This window comes from Podarcis filfolensis (genome assembly GCF_964270895.1).
Source record: "Podarcis filfolensis genome assembly, chromosome: 15".
Classification (NCBI taxonomy): Eukaryota; Metazoa; Chordata; class Lepidosauria; order Squamata; family Lacertidae; genus Podarcis; species Podarcis filfolensis.
In genome coordinates this window covers 1,839,293-1,855,804 of record NC_139618.1, presented here as the reverse complement: position 1 = coordinate 1,855,804, position 16,512 = coordinate 1,839,293, and the positions used below count along the sequence as shown (strand labels likewise).

The 16,512-nt window shown below is 47.9% G+C and overlaps 1 protein-coding gene across 13 annotated transcripts in view; it reads left to right on the top strand.

The window, feature by feature from the left end:
• Positions 1-48: 48 nt before the first annotated feature.
• Positions 49-16,512, top strand: part of MYO18A (myosin XVIIIA) — a 150,165-nt gene continuing 133,701 nt past the window's right edge. For 7 of the 13 annotated variants that reach the window (XM_083587356.1, XM_083587355.1, XM_083587350.1 and 4 more), the window contains exons 1-2: positions 72-195; positions 9,005-10,098. In XM_083587356.1, the coding sequence (XP_083443482.1) occupies positions 9,097-10,098 (1,002 nt within the window). In that variant the 5' untranslated portion in view covers positions 72-195; positions 9,005-9,096. Of the gene's footprint in view, positions 196-9,004; positions 10,099-16,512 lie in introns of all 13 variants that reach the window. The other 6 variants (XM_083587351.1, XM_083587359.1, XM_083587349.1 and 3 more) reach the window with 2 other exon arrangements.

Here is a 16,512-nt window from a genome sequence, read left to right as displayed (position 1 = left end):
CCTCTTCCCGCTCCTCCTCCTCCTCCTCAGCGCCCGCCCCGTTCTCCTGCTCCTCCGCCGCCCTCCTGCTCCTCCTGCTGGCGGGCTGGGCTCGCTCGATGCCGGCCCGGGAGCGGCCGCAAGAGGCGGAGGCAGCGAGCAGCCGGGGCCGAAGGAGAGGCCGGGCCGGGCCTCGCCATCCAGCCGCGCTGCCCGGTGAGCGAGGGAGGCGAGGGGCCGGGCGGGGAGCCCCGGAGGATGGAGGCGGAGGGGGACGCCGCCATCGCTGTGGGAGAGGGGCGGACGGCGGCGAGGAGGAGGAGGAGAAGCGCCGCCGCCGCCGCCTCGGTGTGGATGTTGCCTGTTGGGGTTGGGAGAAGGCGTGTGGCAGCGTGCAAGCGCCGCTCGTGTGAAGGGAGCGACGCGTGCAGCAGCGGGATAACGCGTGTTCCCTTCCGGGTTGTATCCGGCTGACTTTCCCTCAGGGGAGGCTTTCCCTCTTGGGTTGGGATGAATGGGCCTGTGTCAGTCGAGGCGCCCCTTGACTCCCACGGGTCGCCATCCCAGAGGAGACCCATTGCGATCCATGGGCCTGCGCTTCGTCAGGGTGCTCCTTCAACGGGGTTCTCCTCCGAGGAGATCCACCGGTATTAATGGGCCCCGGGTTGGTCGTGGTGCCCGTAGTAACTTCAGTCGGCTCAGAGGCACTCAATGGGCCTAAGTTGGTCCAACTGTGCCTTCATTTCAGCAAGGAATAAGGTTGGGTGCAGCCCGGACCCACGAGTTTGTGTGTGTTCTTTTATACCCATAAACTGAGGCACGCAAATGTAGGTCTCCTTGAATTCTGGAATTCCTGAATTTAGGAGAGGAGCGTGTCCAGGGTTTAAAGATGCTTGGGAATGTGCTGGGGTGGTGGTGGGGGTTGTTGCTGTTTTTGCAGGAGGGTGTGTGTGTCACTCTGCCTACAGGTGTGACTGCATGTCCGCACAGGTGGGAGGAGGCAGGTTGTGGGTTTAAAGGTGCTTTTGTGCAAAGGGTGTGTGTGTTCACACACAGCACATACTGATGCCACCTGTGGCAAAAGATGTGCTCTCTAATAGCTTCCTCCCCAGTTCAGCTCCCCTCTCCCCCCCCCCCGCCCCCCATAAAGTAGCCTAGGTGTGTTGGGTGCATAGTCCTGTGAGAAGCAGGTCTTGGGGAATGTGTGCATGAATGGTATAACACAGGTAGTAGCAGTCACGGTCCTTGTGTTTCTTTCCCTCATTTGCATGTGTGCACATGTTCTTTATGCACATTCATCTGGGCATGAGCAGGAGACAGGTCCTAGGTGTGTTTGTGCGAAAGGATGCATGGAGGGTGTGTGTGTATGTGTGTGTGTATGAGATTGAGGCTTGTTTAGTCTTTCTCAAATATGCATTCTCTGTATACCTGTCAAAATATGTACCTTTCTTGTATGCGCACACACATGTGATTCCTCCCTCCAGCTTTGAACTAACCTAGGTGAATTGCAATGTGCAGTTCTTTGTGGGAAAAGCACCTCCTGGGTTTAAATGTGTGTGTGTGTGATGATCTTGGGGTGACCAAACCTTGTGCTCTTCGAATAGCCAGATCCTCCAGTGTTGTGTTAAAGTGATAGTCTTTGTCTCTCTCACACAGCAAGGAGGTGTCAAAAATCTCTCTTGCCTCCATCCTTCGGCTTTGTCCCTATTTCCAGGCTTTTGAATTGGCCTAGGTTGCATTGTGAGCATGTCCTGAGAAGGTAGGTGTGTGTGCATGAGAATGTTATATGGAAAGGGAATATCTAATGCTTTTTCTGTCCACGGTAAACATCCATTTGGGTGTGATTTGGAAGGCAAGCCATGGGTTTTAAAGTGTATTGATGTGTGAGATACAGACAGGGAAGGGCTTGGCTGTCTTGCTCGCGTGCACAGAATTGTAAATTGGGCGTGTTAAATGTGTCAGCTTGGACATTTAATACACACCTTACCCTGGCCTTTGACACCTGGGAGATATATATATTAGGACCCACTTTTTTCTTTTGATCCTAATCTGTTTTAATACTGTATTTTTAAATTGCTGTAACCTGTCCTAGGACTGCATAGGGAAGGGTGGGGAAGAAATCTAATTAATAATAAAAAACTGATATGAGGAGGGAAACGGTGTTTGTGCATGGACACCATACCTTGAGAGTTCAGGGTGTGTGCATGTCGGTCACACCCACAAGGTTTTGGTGGTGCTTTTGTGTGTGGCTACAGTGTACCACTTCTCCCCAATCTGATGTGTGACACATTCCAGGTTTGCAAAGGTTGGATATCTGTGGTTGGGTGTGCATAGCTGTTTTTTTTAGGTAGTGGGTATGGTGGTGGCTGGAGAATTATTGTGTGCACACGTACCCCACCCCGTATCCAGGGTGGGCTGCCATTAACTCTTTGCTAGGATTGCAGTTTTTGTTTCTTAAAACAGCTGTATGCCAAGCAGCCATTCAGCAAGTGAATATTTTCTGGCTAAGCAGCAGCTGTGAATGGGGTGCATCTTTGCTTTGATGTATGCACAATCTGTGGTTGCCTGGCTTTCTGGGGGATCTGTGCATCTGCCCTGGTATTAGAGGAGGGGCTGTAGTTCAACGGTGGATCATATGCTTTGCATGCATTAGGTCTCAGGTTCAGTACCTGGTGGCATCTCCAGTAGGGCTGGAGACAACCCCTTTCTAAAACCCCAGAGAGCTGCTGTCAGTCAGTGTCAACAATACTGAGTTAAATAGATTAATGTTCTGGTTCGGAATAAGACTGTTTCCTAAGTTCCTGTGGTCCTGTCCTGTCCCGTCCAGCATCCCTGCAGCTTGAAGACTGCTTCCTTACAGACCCCCTTGGCTGTTAAGATTGGCGGGGGGGGGGGCTTCTTGCTCTTTCCATTGCTCTCAGAGGTTCAGGGGGCAGATGGGAGAGAGCACTCTGTGGCAGTCCACAAGCTGTGGAATTCCCTCCCCACAGAGTTGCCACTGACATCTACATTGTACAACTTCCATCAGCTGTCTTATATGAGTTTTAACCTTGTGTTTCTGTTGTTGTAACCCACCTTTGGACCTTATGATGAAGACTGAGTAAGAAATGAAGTAAATAATAATGATGGTAATAAATTGTAATAATAATTATTGGTGCTTCCTTTAAAGAACAGCAGCTGCTTGGCATGTCTGTGGGTGCAACAGTTGGGGAAGCACCAGAGTCTTAAGGTTTGCTGTGAGGCGTTTAGCCCAAACCTGGATAGGGTTTTTGAGGTGCAATTAGGATAGTTTCCAGGGGAATTGCAGATGTATGGACATTGCAGATGTTTTCTTTCCTCAGTGTACCTGCGCTTGGTGCTGGTCCTTTGACTGTAGCTTGCCCTGCTCTGTCCAAGACAGGAGGCAGTAAAAGGCTTGGCTTTGTCTTGTATTAGCATTAACAACACCCTTGCAAGGACTAGACTATGTCACCTATCACTTCAGAAGAAGACACCCCAAGCATCTTACCAACTGCTTCACATGGGAAGAACGTGGGGGCATATGAAGAGCCCTACTGGATGAGGCCGGTGGCCCATCCAGCCCAGCATCCTCTTCTCTTAGTGACCAGCCAGGTGCCCACATGGGAAGCCCACAAACAGGACCTGAGCACAGCAGCAGTGCTCTCTCCCAACTGTGATTCCCAGCAACTGGTCTGGGAAGCCTTACTGCCCCTCTTTCACAGTGGAGCTGCCTTATACCAAGGCAGACTATTGGTCCATCTCGCTCAGTACAGTCTCTCACACACTGACTGACAGCAGCTCTCCTGGGTTTCAGGCAGTGGTTTCAGGAGCCTTCTGCATGCAGAGCAGTTGATCTGCCACTGAACTATGGCCATATTATCTTCTCAGAGTGTAAATTCTAAAATCTCAGCTTTTCAGGCGAGACAAAGGTGACATTTGGAAGAGTATATGCATCTATTGTTATTAATATTCTTATTACTATTATTTTATTTAATTATATCTCACCTTTTCCCTGGACTGGGAATCAATGTGGCTTACACAAATTAAAATGACACCTCTTTCCTGTGATGTATTAAGGAGCTCTTTTGCTGATAATAATAATGTTTTATACATTTGCAAGGCAAAACCTGGTGAGTGTACCTGTAAGATGCATGTGTGAATTTGTGGCCTTCACTTCCTTGCAGTTTTTCCATGCATGCTTACAATATTTAAGTCTGTAGCAACAAGGAAGGCAGTAAAAGGCCCATGCCTGCCTCCCTTTATGGAGGAGTTACACTGATAACATTCATGTGCACAAAGCACAATGGGCCTCTGGACGGTGAAATTCTGGAAGGTGTTTTTTTACTTCCTCTACTGTGCTGTTTGCATTTTATGAACAGGACTGCATAAAATAATGCAAGAGGGTTACATTCAGCAAATATACATGAGGTTACTGTAATTCATCTTTATTTATCTTAGGAGGGGCTGTGGGAGAGAACGCCTGCTTTGTATGTACCAGGTTCTAGGTTCAGTCTGTGGCATCTCTGATTTAAAAAATAATCCAGTAACAACTGATGGAAAAGACCCTGTCTCTCTGCCTGACATCCCAGAGAGCTGCTGCCAGTCAGAGCACATAGCTCCTTATACAGTCTCACCTGATAGAAGGTACCTTCTGTGTTATGTTTGATTTATATCCTACCCTGCTGTTTTAAGGCAGCTGGCAATTTAGCAACTGAGGCTATTTTAGAGTTGCTTAGATCTGGCTTCTGAAAGTGCAAAGAACGATGCTTTCTGGGGTAGGCGGAGAAAACATATGGAGAAAATTGAGTCCTGCTTCTGTAATGTTCACACAGACAGTTTAGAGAGGAGTACATAACCCTGTTTCTTCCTTCCTCTGTCAGACTCCTTTCTGTATGAATGCAATGGGAGCTGGAGAGCATTACACCGGTCAGTGGTGTAGTGGTTAGAGTGCTGGACGAGGACCTGGGAGGCTAAAGTTCAAATCACCCTATTCAGCCCTGAAGCCCACTGGGTGTGATCCTGGGCCAGTTGCTGTCTCCCTCAGCCTGGCCTATCTCACAAGGTTGTGAGGGTTAAATGAGCAGGAGGAGAGCCATGTACACCACCTTGAGCTCCTTTCCAATAAATAAATAAATAGAAATACTTTTCAAGCAGGCCAGTTAAACAGAAGCAGCTGCTCACGTGAGTGAGGCCCCACTTGGGCTGCAACATTGAGCCGTTTTACAGAACACCCTGTGCCCATCTATACAACAAAATCCATCAGTTGTTAGAAATGTAACTTCATGGGCTTAACCGATGCCAGGTAAAGAAAACCAAGTTGGGTTCTCCTTTTATAAAAGCCTGATCATGACAAGTGAGCAGCAGAGTCAAGGGGTTGACCAAACCACTTCTTCCCTCCCCTGTCGCAAGACGTGCAGGCGCGTCTTTGGTGGGGCAGGTTCTGGGCATCATTTGACGTGATACGTTGGTATACTGCCTAAGCGTTAACCTTTATACAGCTGTGCTTTTAGGAGTTTTTTTTGTGCTCCGTCGAGCTGACTTAACCTCTTCTGCTCCTGCTGCGTCATAACATACCTTGCATGCTTGCTCATCAAGTGGGTGTGACCTGGACTCCCGAATCAGGGAAAGCGAGTTTTAGCCGTGGGGCGTGTGGAATGTGGGTTTATCCTGCTCTCCCTGGCAGAGCTTGTCTCAGCCATTTATTTTCTCCTGTGCAGCCTCAGCCAGGCATAGCATTTTCTCAAGGAGCTTCCCTGGCTTTGCCAGAGCAGGTATTGCTCCTCAGGCCTGGGCATATAACAGCAAGTTAAGGAATGTGCACAGACCATGAATTTAAAGCACATTTAATGCACATCCCAAAGAATCTTGGGAACTCTAGATTTTAAGGGTGTAGCTGTGTGAGGGGTGTAACTACAGTTCCCAGGATTCTTTGAGGGTCACAGTAATCTGCTTTAAAGCTACTAGTGTGTACAGTCAAGGTATGCAGACCTTGAACTGGCCTCGCTGGACAGGGTGGAGTCCTCCTGGTGTGTAAATACTAGTAAATCCTCCAGCTTTTCTCACCTGCTTGGAGGGCTGGCACCCTTCACTTCGGGAAGGTGGTCTCTCAGTGGGTTAGCTTTGCTTTTTTTCACTTCCTCAGCCAAGGGTGTCAAACCCAGGTGGGGGCCTGCTCCAGGGACGATTTTGGCTTTTGCTGATGAGCCAGAACCAAACTAGATGGCTTTTTGAAGGCACTGCAGGCTTCTATTTAGCCCTGTTTGTGAGGTGCTGCCTTATCTCTCGAGCTGGTCACAGTCTGTGTATGTGCTAAGCTATGTGCGGGCGGGTTGATCTGCCTGCTGTTCGGAGGTCCCAGCGTCCAAGAAGGAGGCCTTGGAACTGTTATGTTGCTGTTTTGGGGTGGGGGAGAGGAGGAACATGCAAGTAAACTTGCAATAAGCTGGGCTAGATCAAAGGTCTGCTGGCCCAGCCTTGTGCTTGTTGATGGTGGCCTTACACAGGGCCGGCCCTACCATTAGGAGCAGATCCTGGGGCAGGAAAGGATCACCATCATCACCATCATCACCATCAACGCCCCTTGATCAGACTCCTCTGTTGGAGGTTGTGTGCTAAAATACACTCAAGAGGGTGGAGGATGCTGTTGCATTTCTGGTGTTGAAATATGATTCAGCTGCTTCTGCCAGTGGAATGGGGTGCAGGTGGTGCCATCTTAACCTTCCCTCAGGCAACATGCCTTATAGTCAAGTCAGACCAGTGGGCCACCTAGCTCAGTCTGGTCTACCCTGACTGGCAGTGGCTCTCCATGGTTTCAGGCAAGCAGTCTCTCCTAGCCCTACCCAACCTGTGACCTTCTGCACTCAAAGCAGATATTCCACCGTGAGCTGCAGTCCTTCCCCTAAAAATACAGATCCTAGTCTTCATGGTTCTGAATAAAGGGCTGATTTAAATAAAAACACAGGAAGCTGCCGTATACTGAGTCAGACCATTTGATCCATCTAGTTCTGTATTATTTACATTGATTGGCAACAGTTCTCCAGGGTCTCACATGAGGGATCTATCTCTCCCAGCCCTACTTGGAGATGTTACCAAGGTCTGGACCTGGGACCTCCTGTACTCTGCTACTGAGCTACAACCCTTTTCAGTGGGTTTACTCTGAGTGGAACAGCACTGGGCTCCTCTTTCCCTGTAACAATTGTGCCCTAGTTTTAATGGCTACAGTGAGGAACTTGGCTGTACTGTATTTTCTGTGACCTTAGGGTTGGAGCCTTACCATTGAAATCGAAACATAATTTATCCAAGTTTCTCAAGTCTGCGACTCCTTATCTGTATGCTGGTTTAGAGGCAATTTATACTTGTTGTGTGGATGTAGCTTTAGGGGTGCCCATGGGCGTAGCCAGGGGGAGCAGGGGGTAGTTGCCCCCCTGGATCAGGTAAAACAATAAAAATATTTAACTGACCAATCACGTCGGTTCTGCCCCACCAAGTCCTAACCCCCCCTAAAATCCTTGCTACACCCATGGGGGTGCAGCTCTGAGATGTATGGCATCTCTTGAACGATCTGGGGTTTTAATTCAATTGAATGGTTATAGATGAGATTCACGGGAGACTTTCAATCCTGCCTTAAATGCTGCTTCTTAAGGTTCTCTGGTCTCGAATAGAGATGTGAAGAACTGGAAAAAAACCCAGGGATAACCCTCAGTTTTTTCCTCCAGTCCTCCCTCCCCAGAATCTTTACATCTGTACAATCAAGCCTTTCTGGAAGGGAGAGAATACCAGCAGGGGGGTGGGATGTTAGTTCTGTCTCCTCTTCCTAGCAGGAGGTTGCATAGCTGCAAAAATGCTGCTGCAACAGAAGTGACCATTCTCTTCCTCCCACTCCACCCCAACTAAAAAGTTCATGTGCTGGAGAGCTAGAGTGGTCTCTTGCTGGCATGACCTGCAGGGAGCGTCTCCATAGCCCTGACCACTTCGGCTCAGGGTGCATTTGAGCAAAGGAGCTCCCAAGCTCTGCCGGAGAAATGCAGAGGCGTCTGACCCCTAGAAAACCCCAGGCTGGCAGGGCTTTCCCTTGGCCTCAGAAGGGCCTCTTTTTCCTCAACAAGGGCCCATTTGTGAGCATGCAGTAACTCCTGAGAATGGCCTGCTTTGAACTGAGCCCCAAACCCACAAAACACTCTTGGATTTTCAGAAGTATTTCATAAGGGCAGAATGACCTTTGACAACTGGGAAAAGCCTCTTTTTTTAAAAAGAATGGTGTTCTGCTGAAATAGCTTATAAACCATGTCCCTAAAATATGTAGGTTCTCTTGAATATTACACACCTACCCACACCCACCAGTGTGTGTGGCATCATCCAATGTGGTAGGATGGCTGGAGTAGTCATGCTGGATGGGTTAGGGAAATTGAGTCTTGGCTAGCTGTAAAGCCCTCTGGGCAGCCTTTGGCAAGTTACTGTCTCGGCCAACCCCACAGGGTGGTTCTGAGCACAAAGCACCACTCTTTTCAGAGGAAGGGAGGGGCGACAGCATCAACTCAGAGGTTTGAGGGGTATGTGTAACCCAGGAGAAGACTTTCTCTGGCAGCTCGTAAGTTGTGGAATTCCCCCTCCACAGAGTTCTGTCTGGCTTCTTCACAACCAGCAAATGCTGACACCTCTTTACCCTGATCTTTGAACACCTGAGATGTGTGTTTTCAGGGCCCGGTCTGTTCCTGTGCTTGTGATCTGAATTACAGATTACATAATTAATTCTGAATTTTAAATTGTTGTAACCCACCCAGGGATGTGCTGGTGAGCAGTGCCCAATAAATTTAGTAGCAAAAATAATAACAGTAACAACTGATGATATACCAAGTTAACATTGAATTTGCCTAGCTGCCAAAATTGTATCTCATATTCCATGTGTGTTTCATCCATGTAATTAGAACATTGTGCGCTTTAATATTCTCCTAAAAAGATCTATGTTAATAGAACAAAAATATCTTTTAATATGGTTTTTAACACACATTTTTGTGTTTTTTCACAGGGACGCTGGCAGGATCAAGAATTTGGAGCCGTGGGCTGTCAGATCCTGGCTGTTGTTGAACCTGGGGCACCTCCCAGGGTTAATCTCCCATCATGTTTCACCTGATGAAAAAGGACAGAGATGGGTCCCGAAGGGAGAAGAAAGAGAAGAAGGAGAAGAAGGAGCGGATGTCGGCTGCCGAGCTGAAGAGCCTGGAGGAGATGAGTATGCGCCGGGGCTTTTTCAACCTCAACCGCTCTTCCAAGAGGGATGCAAAGAACCGGCTGGAGATCTCCAACCCCATCCCTATCAAGGTGGCCAGTGGCTCCGACCTTCATCTGACTGACATCGACTCAGACAGCAACCGGGGGAGCGTGATCCTTGATTCCGGTCATCTCAGCACGGCCAGCTCCAGCGACGACCTCAAGGTGGATGACGGAAACTTCAAGGGGTCCGTGCTGCAGCGGGCAGCCAAGTTTGGCTCTCTGGCCAAGCAGAACTCGCAGATGATCGTCAAGAGGTTCTCCTTCTCGCAGAAAAGCCGTGATGAAAGCACCTCGGAGACATCCACCCCTTCCGAGCACTCGGCTGCCCCTTCCCCGCAGGTGGAGATGCGGACGCTGGAGATGCAGCTGGCCAAGCAAGCTGTACAACCTGGGCCCCCACGCGTCCCTTCCGCCTCACGGACCAGGCTGCCCGAGGTGGTCAGCAAGCGGTTCCCCGCTGAGCTGAAGCTCCCCGTGGTGGTTCCCCCTCAGCCCCCCGTGCCCAGGCAACTGGAGCTGCAGCGGCGCAACACCGGCGACTTTGGCTTCTCGCTGCGCCGCACCACCATGCTGGACAGGGCTGCTGACGGGCAGGTGTACAGGCGGGTAGTGCACTTCGCTGAACCGGGTGCCGGGACCAAAGACCTGGCCCTTGGCTTGGTGCCAGGCGACCGGCTGGTGGAGATCAATGGGCGCAACGTGGAAAACAAGTCCCGGGATGAGATTGTGGAGATGATCCGGCAGTCGGGGGAGACAGTACGCCTGAAAGTGCAGCCCATCCTAGAGCTGAGTGAGCTGAGCCACTGCTGGCTGAGGAGCGGGGAGGGCCTTCACCAAGCAGCCTTTGATGTAAGTAGCTGCTCCACTTTGGGGCACAAGTAGGGTGTGTGCGCTCACACTGGTGGCACACAAGGCCATTCTTGGCAACATCCCGTGTCTTGTCAATCCGACGCAGGTACCTGTGTAAGGACACGTTTCACACTGTGCATAGTTATGGAATTTACTGCTGCAATATGTGCTGATGGCCACCAACTTGGATGGCTTTAAAAAGGAAATAGGATAAATCCATGAAGGATATGCCTGTCAGTGGCTACTAGCCAGGATGGGTTTGCTCTGCCCCCGGTGTTGCAAGCACTGTGCCTCTGGAAGCATAAGTGGGGAGAGTTGCTCTTGTGCTCAGGTTCTGTTTTTGGGCTTCCTGTAACGGGCATCTAGTTGGCCACTGTGAGAACAGGATGCTGGACTAGAGGGGCCCCCTTTGGCCTGATCCAGCAGCCAGGGTCTCTTCTGATGTTCTTACGTTAATGGGACTTGTTCTGTCATAGGTGTCTGGAGCAGGATGATCATGATCATAGACTCAAGCCGCAGATTGGCTGTTGTGGTTGTGACCCCGTTGCTTATTTTGTGTGGAAGAGGAAGAGGATGTGGTGCTTATATTAGTGCTATAGGGCCTGCAGAGAAGCAAAATTTCCCTTCTGGGTGGTTAGAGGAATGTGGGATAGGTTAGGAGAGAAATGCATCTTTCTTCAAGTATCGCAAAGGATGGTGATGGTGGTTGGGAGGAAACAATAATTTATCATTTAATAATACACATTTTCATAGTACTTTTCAAGTGTTCAGTTCATAATCCTGTGACCCATATCTTCTGTAGGGAATATTTGGCTGTGGTTTAAATTGGGATCTTCCCAGCTTCTAATCTTGACCGTGTGTGTGTGTGTGCGCGCGCGCACTTTGTGGATCTTCTGAAATATTTAAAGGCTGAGGATGCTTCAGGAAAGTTTTCGTAGGCAAAAGTGGAAATGGCCCTGGAACGTTAGTTCTATCTGAAACAGTTATTGTGCAGATGAAATTATCGGTGTTTTAAGAACACTTGTGGCAGAAGATGAGGGCTAAGCCCAGATTGTTGTGTGACTTTCCCCACCAGACGGTGTGTGCCTATCCTTCTGCTTATAGTTTTGATTTTGCGCCTAGGGTGGTGGTGGCAGTGGAGAACATAACATTAATTTCGTGTGTTTGTTTGGACTTTCTGTTCTACACATCAGCTACAGTTTGTGCAATTTGGGGACATCGCTTGTTCATTCAGACATTACTATTTATTTTTCTCTTTGTGGCAAATGACCTTCAAGGTACGTCTTTTTCTGCTTGAGCTAATCTACCTTTTAAGGCATTAAGTTTAACTTACTGGTACAGGTTTGGTTTTGTTATTGCTGCTTTACAAAATGGGGGTGGTGACTGTGGTCCTGCTGTTGCTGTGTTGATCCTTCCTGTGAACTCAGTTGCCCCGTGTGAGCGTTGCCCCACTGAGGGATTATTGGTGTATGTGTATGAGAGAGAGAGAGAGAGAGAGAGAGAGAGAAGTTGTGGGGTAAGGATCTTTTATAACTAGCAACAAAGACTTTAAGAGTACCTGTGAAGAGGGATTAGGAGAAGCATAATGGGCAGGTGACCCATATTCTCTTGGCTGCTTGCAGAAACCTCTGTTAGTGACTTTGAGCTGGCTTGAGTGGGGTGTGTGTGTGTGTGTTTGTACCAATGGGGTCATTTTAAATCTCATCAAAACCCCTGAAGGCCCCTGCGAGAGTTAAGTCTGCCGCATGGCACAGAGAAGCTCATTGCATTCTCTCGGCCTGTCTCCAAACGGAAGGGAAACACATGGTGTTTACAGCTCTCAAGTCAAGCATGCAGTTGGGGCTGCTAAAAATTGGATGCCCGGTAAGCTGCCAATCGGGCTGATGGCCCAGGTGGTGGCAGGAAGTGTTATGAATATGAGGCATAAGTGGAAACTGGCAGGGCCTCTGAAGTCTCCTTAAGAGGGGAGGAAGCCTTCCCTGAGATCAGTCAGAGTGGAAGAGGCCAGATGTGTCTGGGGCACAGCTGCATGTGCTGGGCAAGCAGCCTGGGTCATCATGGTAGCCATATGTGCCCTCCACTCTCCCCCTGGGTGCAGTTCTGGGTGCTTATGTTGGAAGATTCAGGACAGATAAAAGAAAATACTTCTTCCCGCAGCACATAGTTAAATTTGGAAATTGCTCCAAATGGTGTGATGTCCACCAACCTGGATGGCTTTTAAGGCTGGGCGATATCTGATTTTCAACATCACGATATATCACCAGCTAAATATCACAGTATATGTCTATGGCGGTGGAGGGCCTTGCTGGGCCTCCCTGCGGTGGCAGAGGGTCCCGCTGTACCTCCCCACAGTGGTGGAGGGTGCGCCGCTCTTCCCCGCAGCAGCAGAGGGCCCTGAAGAGGCTCCCTGTTAAGGGCCTTAAAATGTAAAGTAGTAGTAGATTTAATAAAAATACTAAATAAACTTCCATATAATATATTTTCAACTAGATGGGTGGGGTATAAATAATAAATTATTATTATTATTTAAGTTATTTACTAGTCAATTTGCATCTGCTTCCTCACTCAGAGGTCTAAGTGCAATATATGCATGCATAAGCCCCACTGAGTTCAACTAAACTTACTTCTAATTTCCTGGGAGTAAGCTCCCCTCATTGAATTCAGTAGGGCTTGCTTGTGAATAGACACACATTTGCTTGTGCTGCTTACCAAAAAACACCCTCTCCATAATTCTCATGTAGTACCCAACCTGCCTTTTCAGCGTAAAGTAGCCAGCTAAGTCTTCTCCCCTCCATCTCCCCCCACAAAGCCTACTAATCTTTCCCTTTTTATCAAGGGAGGGAGGGCAAGCAAACAAAAAGATAGTCTCCTTTAAATAAAGAAATAAAACTCTTCCTTTTTGATATGGAGGAAAGCTATTCAGGGTGAACCAGCAACATAAAACACCACCAGAAAATAAAAATAAAAACTCTCCCCCCCCCTCTTTTTTCCTAAAAGAAAGAAGAAAGAAGTGCTTTCTAGTTCTTTGCTTGCGTTTCCGCTGGATCCTTGATTGTCGTTCAACGGTATATTGTCTTGTTGAAACACTTATCACGATGTTATTTCAATACCGGTATTCAACAGTATGAAAATTTATTGCACAGCCCTAATGGCTTTGAAAGAGGATTGGACAAATTCATGGAGGAGATGGCTGTCAATGGCTGCTTTCCACAATGGCTATGCTCTTCCTGCAAGGCTGGAGGCAGCCATGCTTCTGAATACCAGTTGCTAGAAACGGCAGGAGGGGAGAGGGCTCTGTTGCTCGAATCCTGCTTGTGGGTTTCCCATGGAGGCATCTGGGTGACCACTGTGACAACAGGATGCTGGACTAGATGAACCACTGGCCTCATCCAGCAGACACTTCTGATCTTCATATTTTTATTCTGGAACTGTGTGTATGTCCACATGCAGATGTGGAATGCAGTATCTCACAGGAAAATTGGTATCCTGCGAATGTGTTGTCTATTAATGAAATAACAATAATTACTAGCCACTGATGAGGCTTCTTTAGTGCCACTTCCGCTTGTTCACTAGCAGGAGAGCATCAAGCTGTCCGGCTGCTGCTGGGAGTTCTTTCGGAAGAGGGTGCCTGCATGAGAATGTTTTCCAACAGATCTGGATATACAAGCTGCTCACCTCCTTGTTATTACATGCCAACTTCTATGCAGCTGCTATGTTTCTTCATTTTCCTTGTAGAAGTTGAGAGCTAATAGGGATAAATAGATAGATAAAGAGAGAGAAGAGAACATGCAGCTCAACTTTCTTGGGGCATTTGGCCTGGATTCCTGCTTCCTCCCCTTCATGAAGCAGAAATGCAAACCAGGATGGCGAATAACAGCAGAGCTCTGAGGCTGCCCTGGATCAACCAGGGAAGACGTTGAAAGCAAATCCCGGAAGTGTGAATGCAAAGTTCAGAATGCAGCAGCAAGCATCTCAGTAGGGTGGTTAGGCTTACGTGAGCTTCTCTTTCAGTCAGTAATAGAAATTTTGTTGGCTGTTCCCTGCAAGGCTCCAGTTAATTGCACCCCCCCCCCGCTACAGAATTTTGCGAAGGGATCTTTTAGCTTAAAGTTGTAGACGGGCACTTTCCTGCTGGCCTATGGTGGGTAGGAATGGCTTGCAAGCAACTTGAAAAAGTTGATTTTTCTTCTCAAACATGGTCGACGTAAACAGCTTTGGAAAGGTAGGCAGGCTAGTAAAAAAATAAACAAGTAGCGGGCTAGTGTCTTTTGCAGACCTATTTTCATTATAAGTCCTCTTACACCTCTGTAGCAGTCATGGCTTCCTCCAAAGAATCCTGGGAGCAGTAGTCTGCTAAGAGCGCTGTGGATTGTCACTCTGTGAGGGTCTCCTGACACCTCTCAGCATCCTTAACAAACTACAGTTCCCAGCATTCTCTGAGGGATGCCATGACCACCAGTGGTATAAAAGTGCTCTAAATGTATGCTTGGGGGGTGACCTGCATCTCCCTTAGCAGGTAGGTTACAGTCTGCATCAGGCCTGCCTCTTCCCTCCAAGCCCTTTTTCTCTTTGCTACCAGTCAGTCAAACCCCCATCAGCTTTCTCTTGGCTTTGTTGTATCTATGGGAGCCCCAGTTACCCCTGCTAAGATTTCCCATACCTCATGTAAGCTCCTGTAAGGAGTAGCATAAGGAGCATTGTAAAGGAACCAGTCAGTCATGTTAAGATCATTATGGAGCCAGATTGTTTGCATGAACATGCCCTTGTTGTCTGGAAACAAATTGAGTGTTGACTTTAGCTCCCAAAGGGCTCCTTGGCTTTCTCCTGTCTCGAGGGAGAAAAGGCTGTGAAGCCCAAGCCTCTTTCTTTTTAGATTGTGCTCTTCCTTGCCTTCCTTCTCCCTAGACCCTTTCCCTACAAGCTGTTCACTGATTCTGTGTTTCAGGGATCCCAGCACGGGAAAAGTACATTTGGAAGGAGCCGGCAGTTCCTTGCTGGGCTTGTCTTGCTAATGCTTGAGCTTGTTTCTCTGCACAGGGCTCTGGGGAACCAAATTAATTTGGAGTTGGGTGAACACGTTAGGTGCCTGCAGAGCATTTCAAAAGGCTTATGGAGACGTTTTAAGAAAAGGATATAATTGCTCCTCCCTCGCCTCCCCTTTCCTTGGTGCTTTTATGGGTTATTGTTGTTTAATTTCTTATTTTATCTGTTATGTTTGTTTAATAGTGGAGCAAGACTTTATTTTGATGTATTTATTACTGGGGTTGTTAATTTTGATTTAGTTCAGTACTGGTTATGTGTTAAGCCTATATTATTTGTAAGATTGAATTTATGCAATGTTTATTTTTTTTCTTGATTTATATTTTTTGTAACCTCCCTCCCTCCTTGTGTATTTTAATAAGTTAGTGTTTTCTGTGAGTTGCCTTGCACACTGTTTATTGTGGAAAAGGTGACATTTTCTTTATCTGCACTTTTTATAAAACACTATATAAATGGAAGAAAGGCAGGGTGTGAATTGAATAGATTAGTGAACGAACACCAGGCTTTAGGATTCTGTTTTCCCTAATGCTTCTCCTTGCCTCAGCAGTTGTAAGCAAACATAATAACTCTTGTTAGGGGGTGGCTTCTGTTGTGGGCAGCAGATGTGTATGTACGTATTGGGGGGAGGGCCAACAGCTCAGTCGAAGAGCACCTGTTTTGCTTGCAGAAGGTACCAGGTTCAATCCCTGGCCTCTCCAGGGAGGGATGGGAGAGATTCCCGCCTAAAACCCTGGAGAGCTGCTGCCAGCCAGTGTCGGCAACACTGAGCTAGATGGGCCAATGATCCAATAAAGCATAGGGCAGCTTCTTGTGTAATATTTGTGTGTTTGTGTATTTAGAGTGTGTGTATGAGAAAGAGATAGAAAATTGATTCCTGCTTGGTGTCATGTGAGTGGCACCTGAGCTTCTTGTGGTCAGTGATGCTTAATCCATTTGGGAGTCTTGAGTCTCAAAGGCCCCAGGAAAAGCTAGACACACACACACAGAGTTGAAATGTGAATTTCCTTCCTCCTGTGTCCAGAAGGGCAGCATTCACAAGGAGGTGATTTAATTATTGTTTGATTTTATACCAATGTTATATATTTGATGTTAGCCGCCCTGAGCCCGGCTTCGGCTGGGGAGAGCGGGATATAAATAAAAGTTTATTATTATTATTATTATACCTTCCATGCAGAATGTGTGCTTTGCAAATTGGGGGTGCTGGGCAATTCTGGTGTCTCTCCTCCCAACTCTTGCTCCTTTTTTCTGGAACATGGTAGGCTGATGATGAACAGCACCTGCCTTTATTGAGATGATGAGGTCAGCCACTGTGAAACAATGTCCAGCACTCGTGAGCATGACAGCCGCCTACCCCATCCTCCACTAACAAAGCAG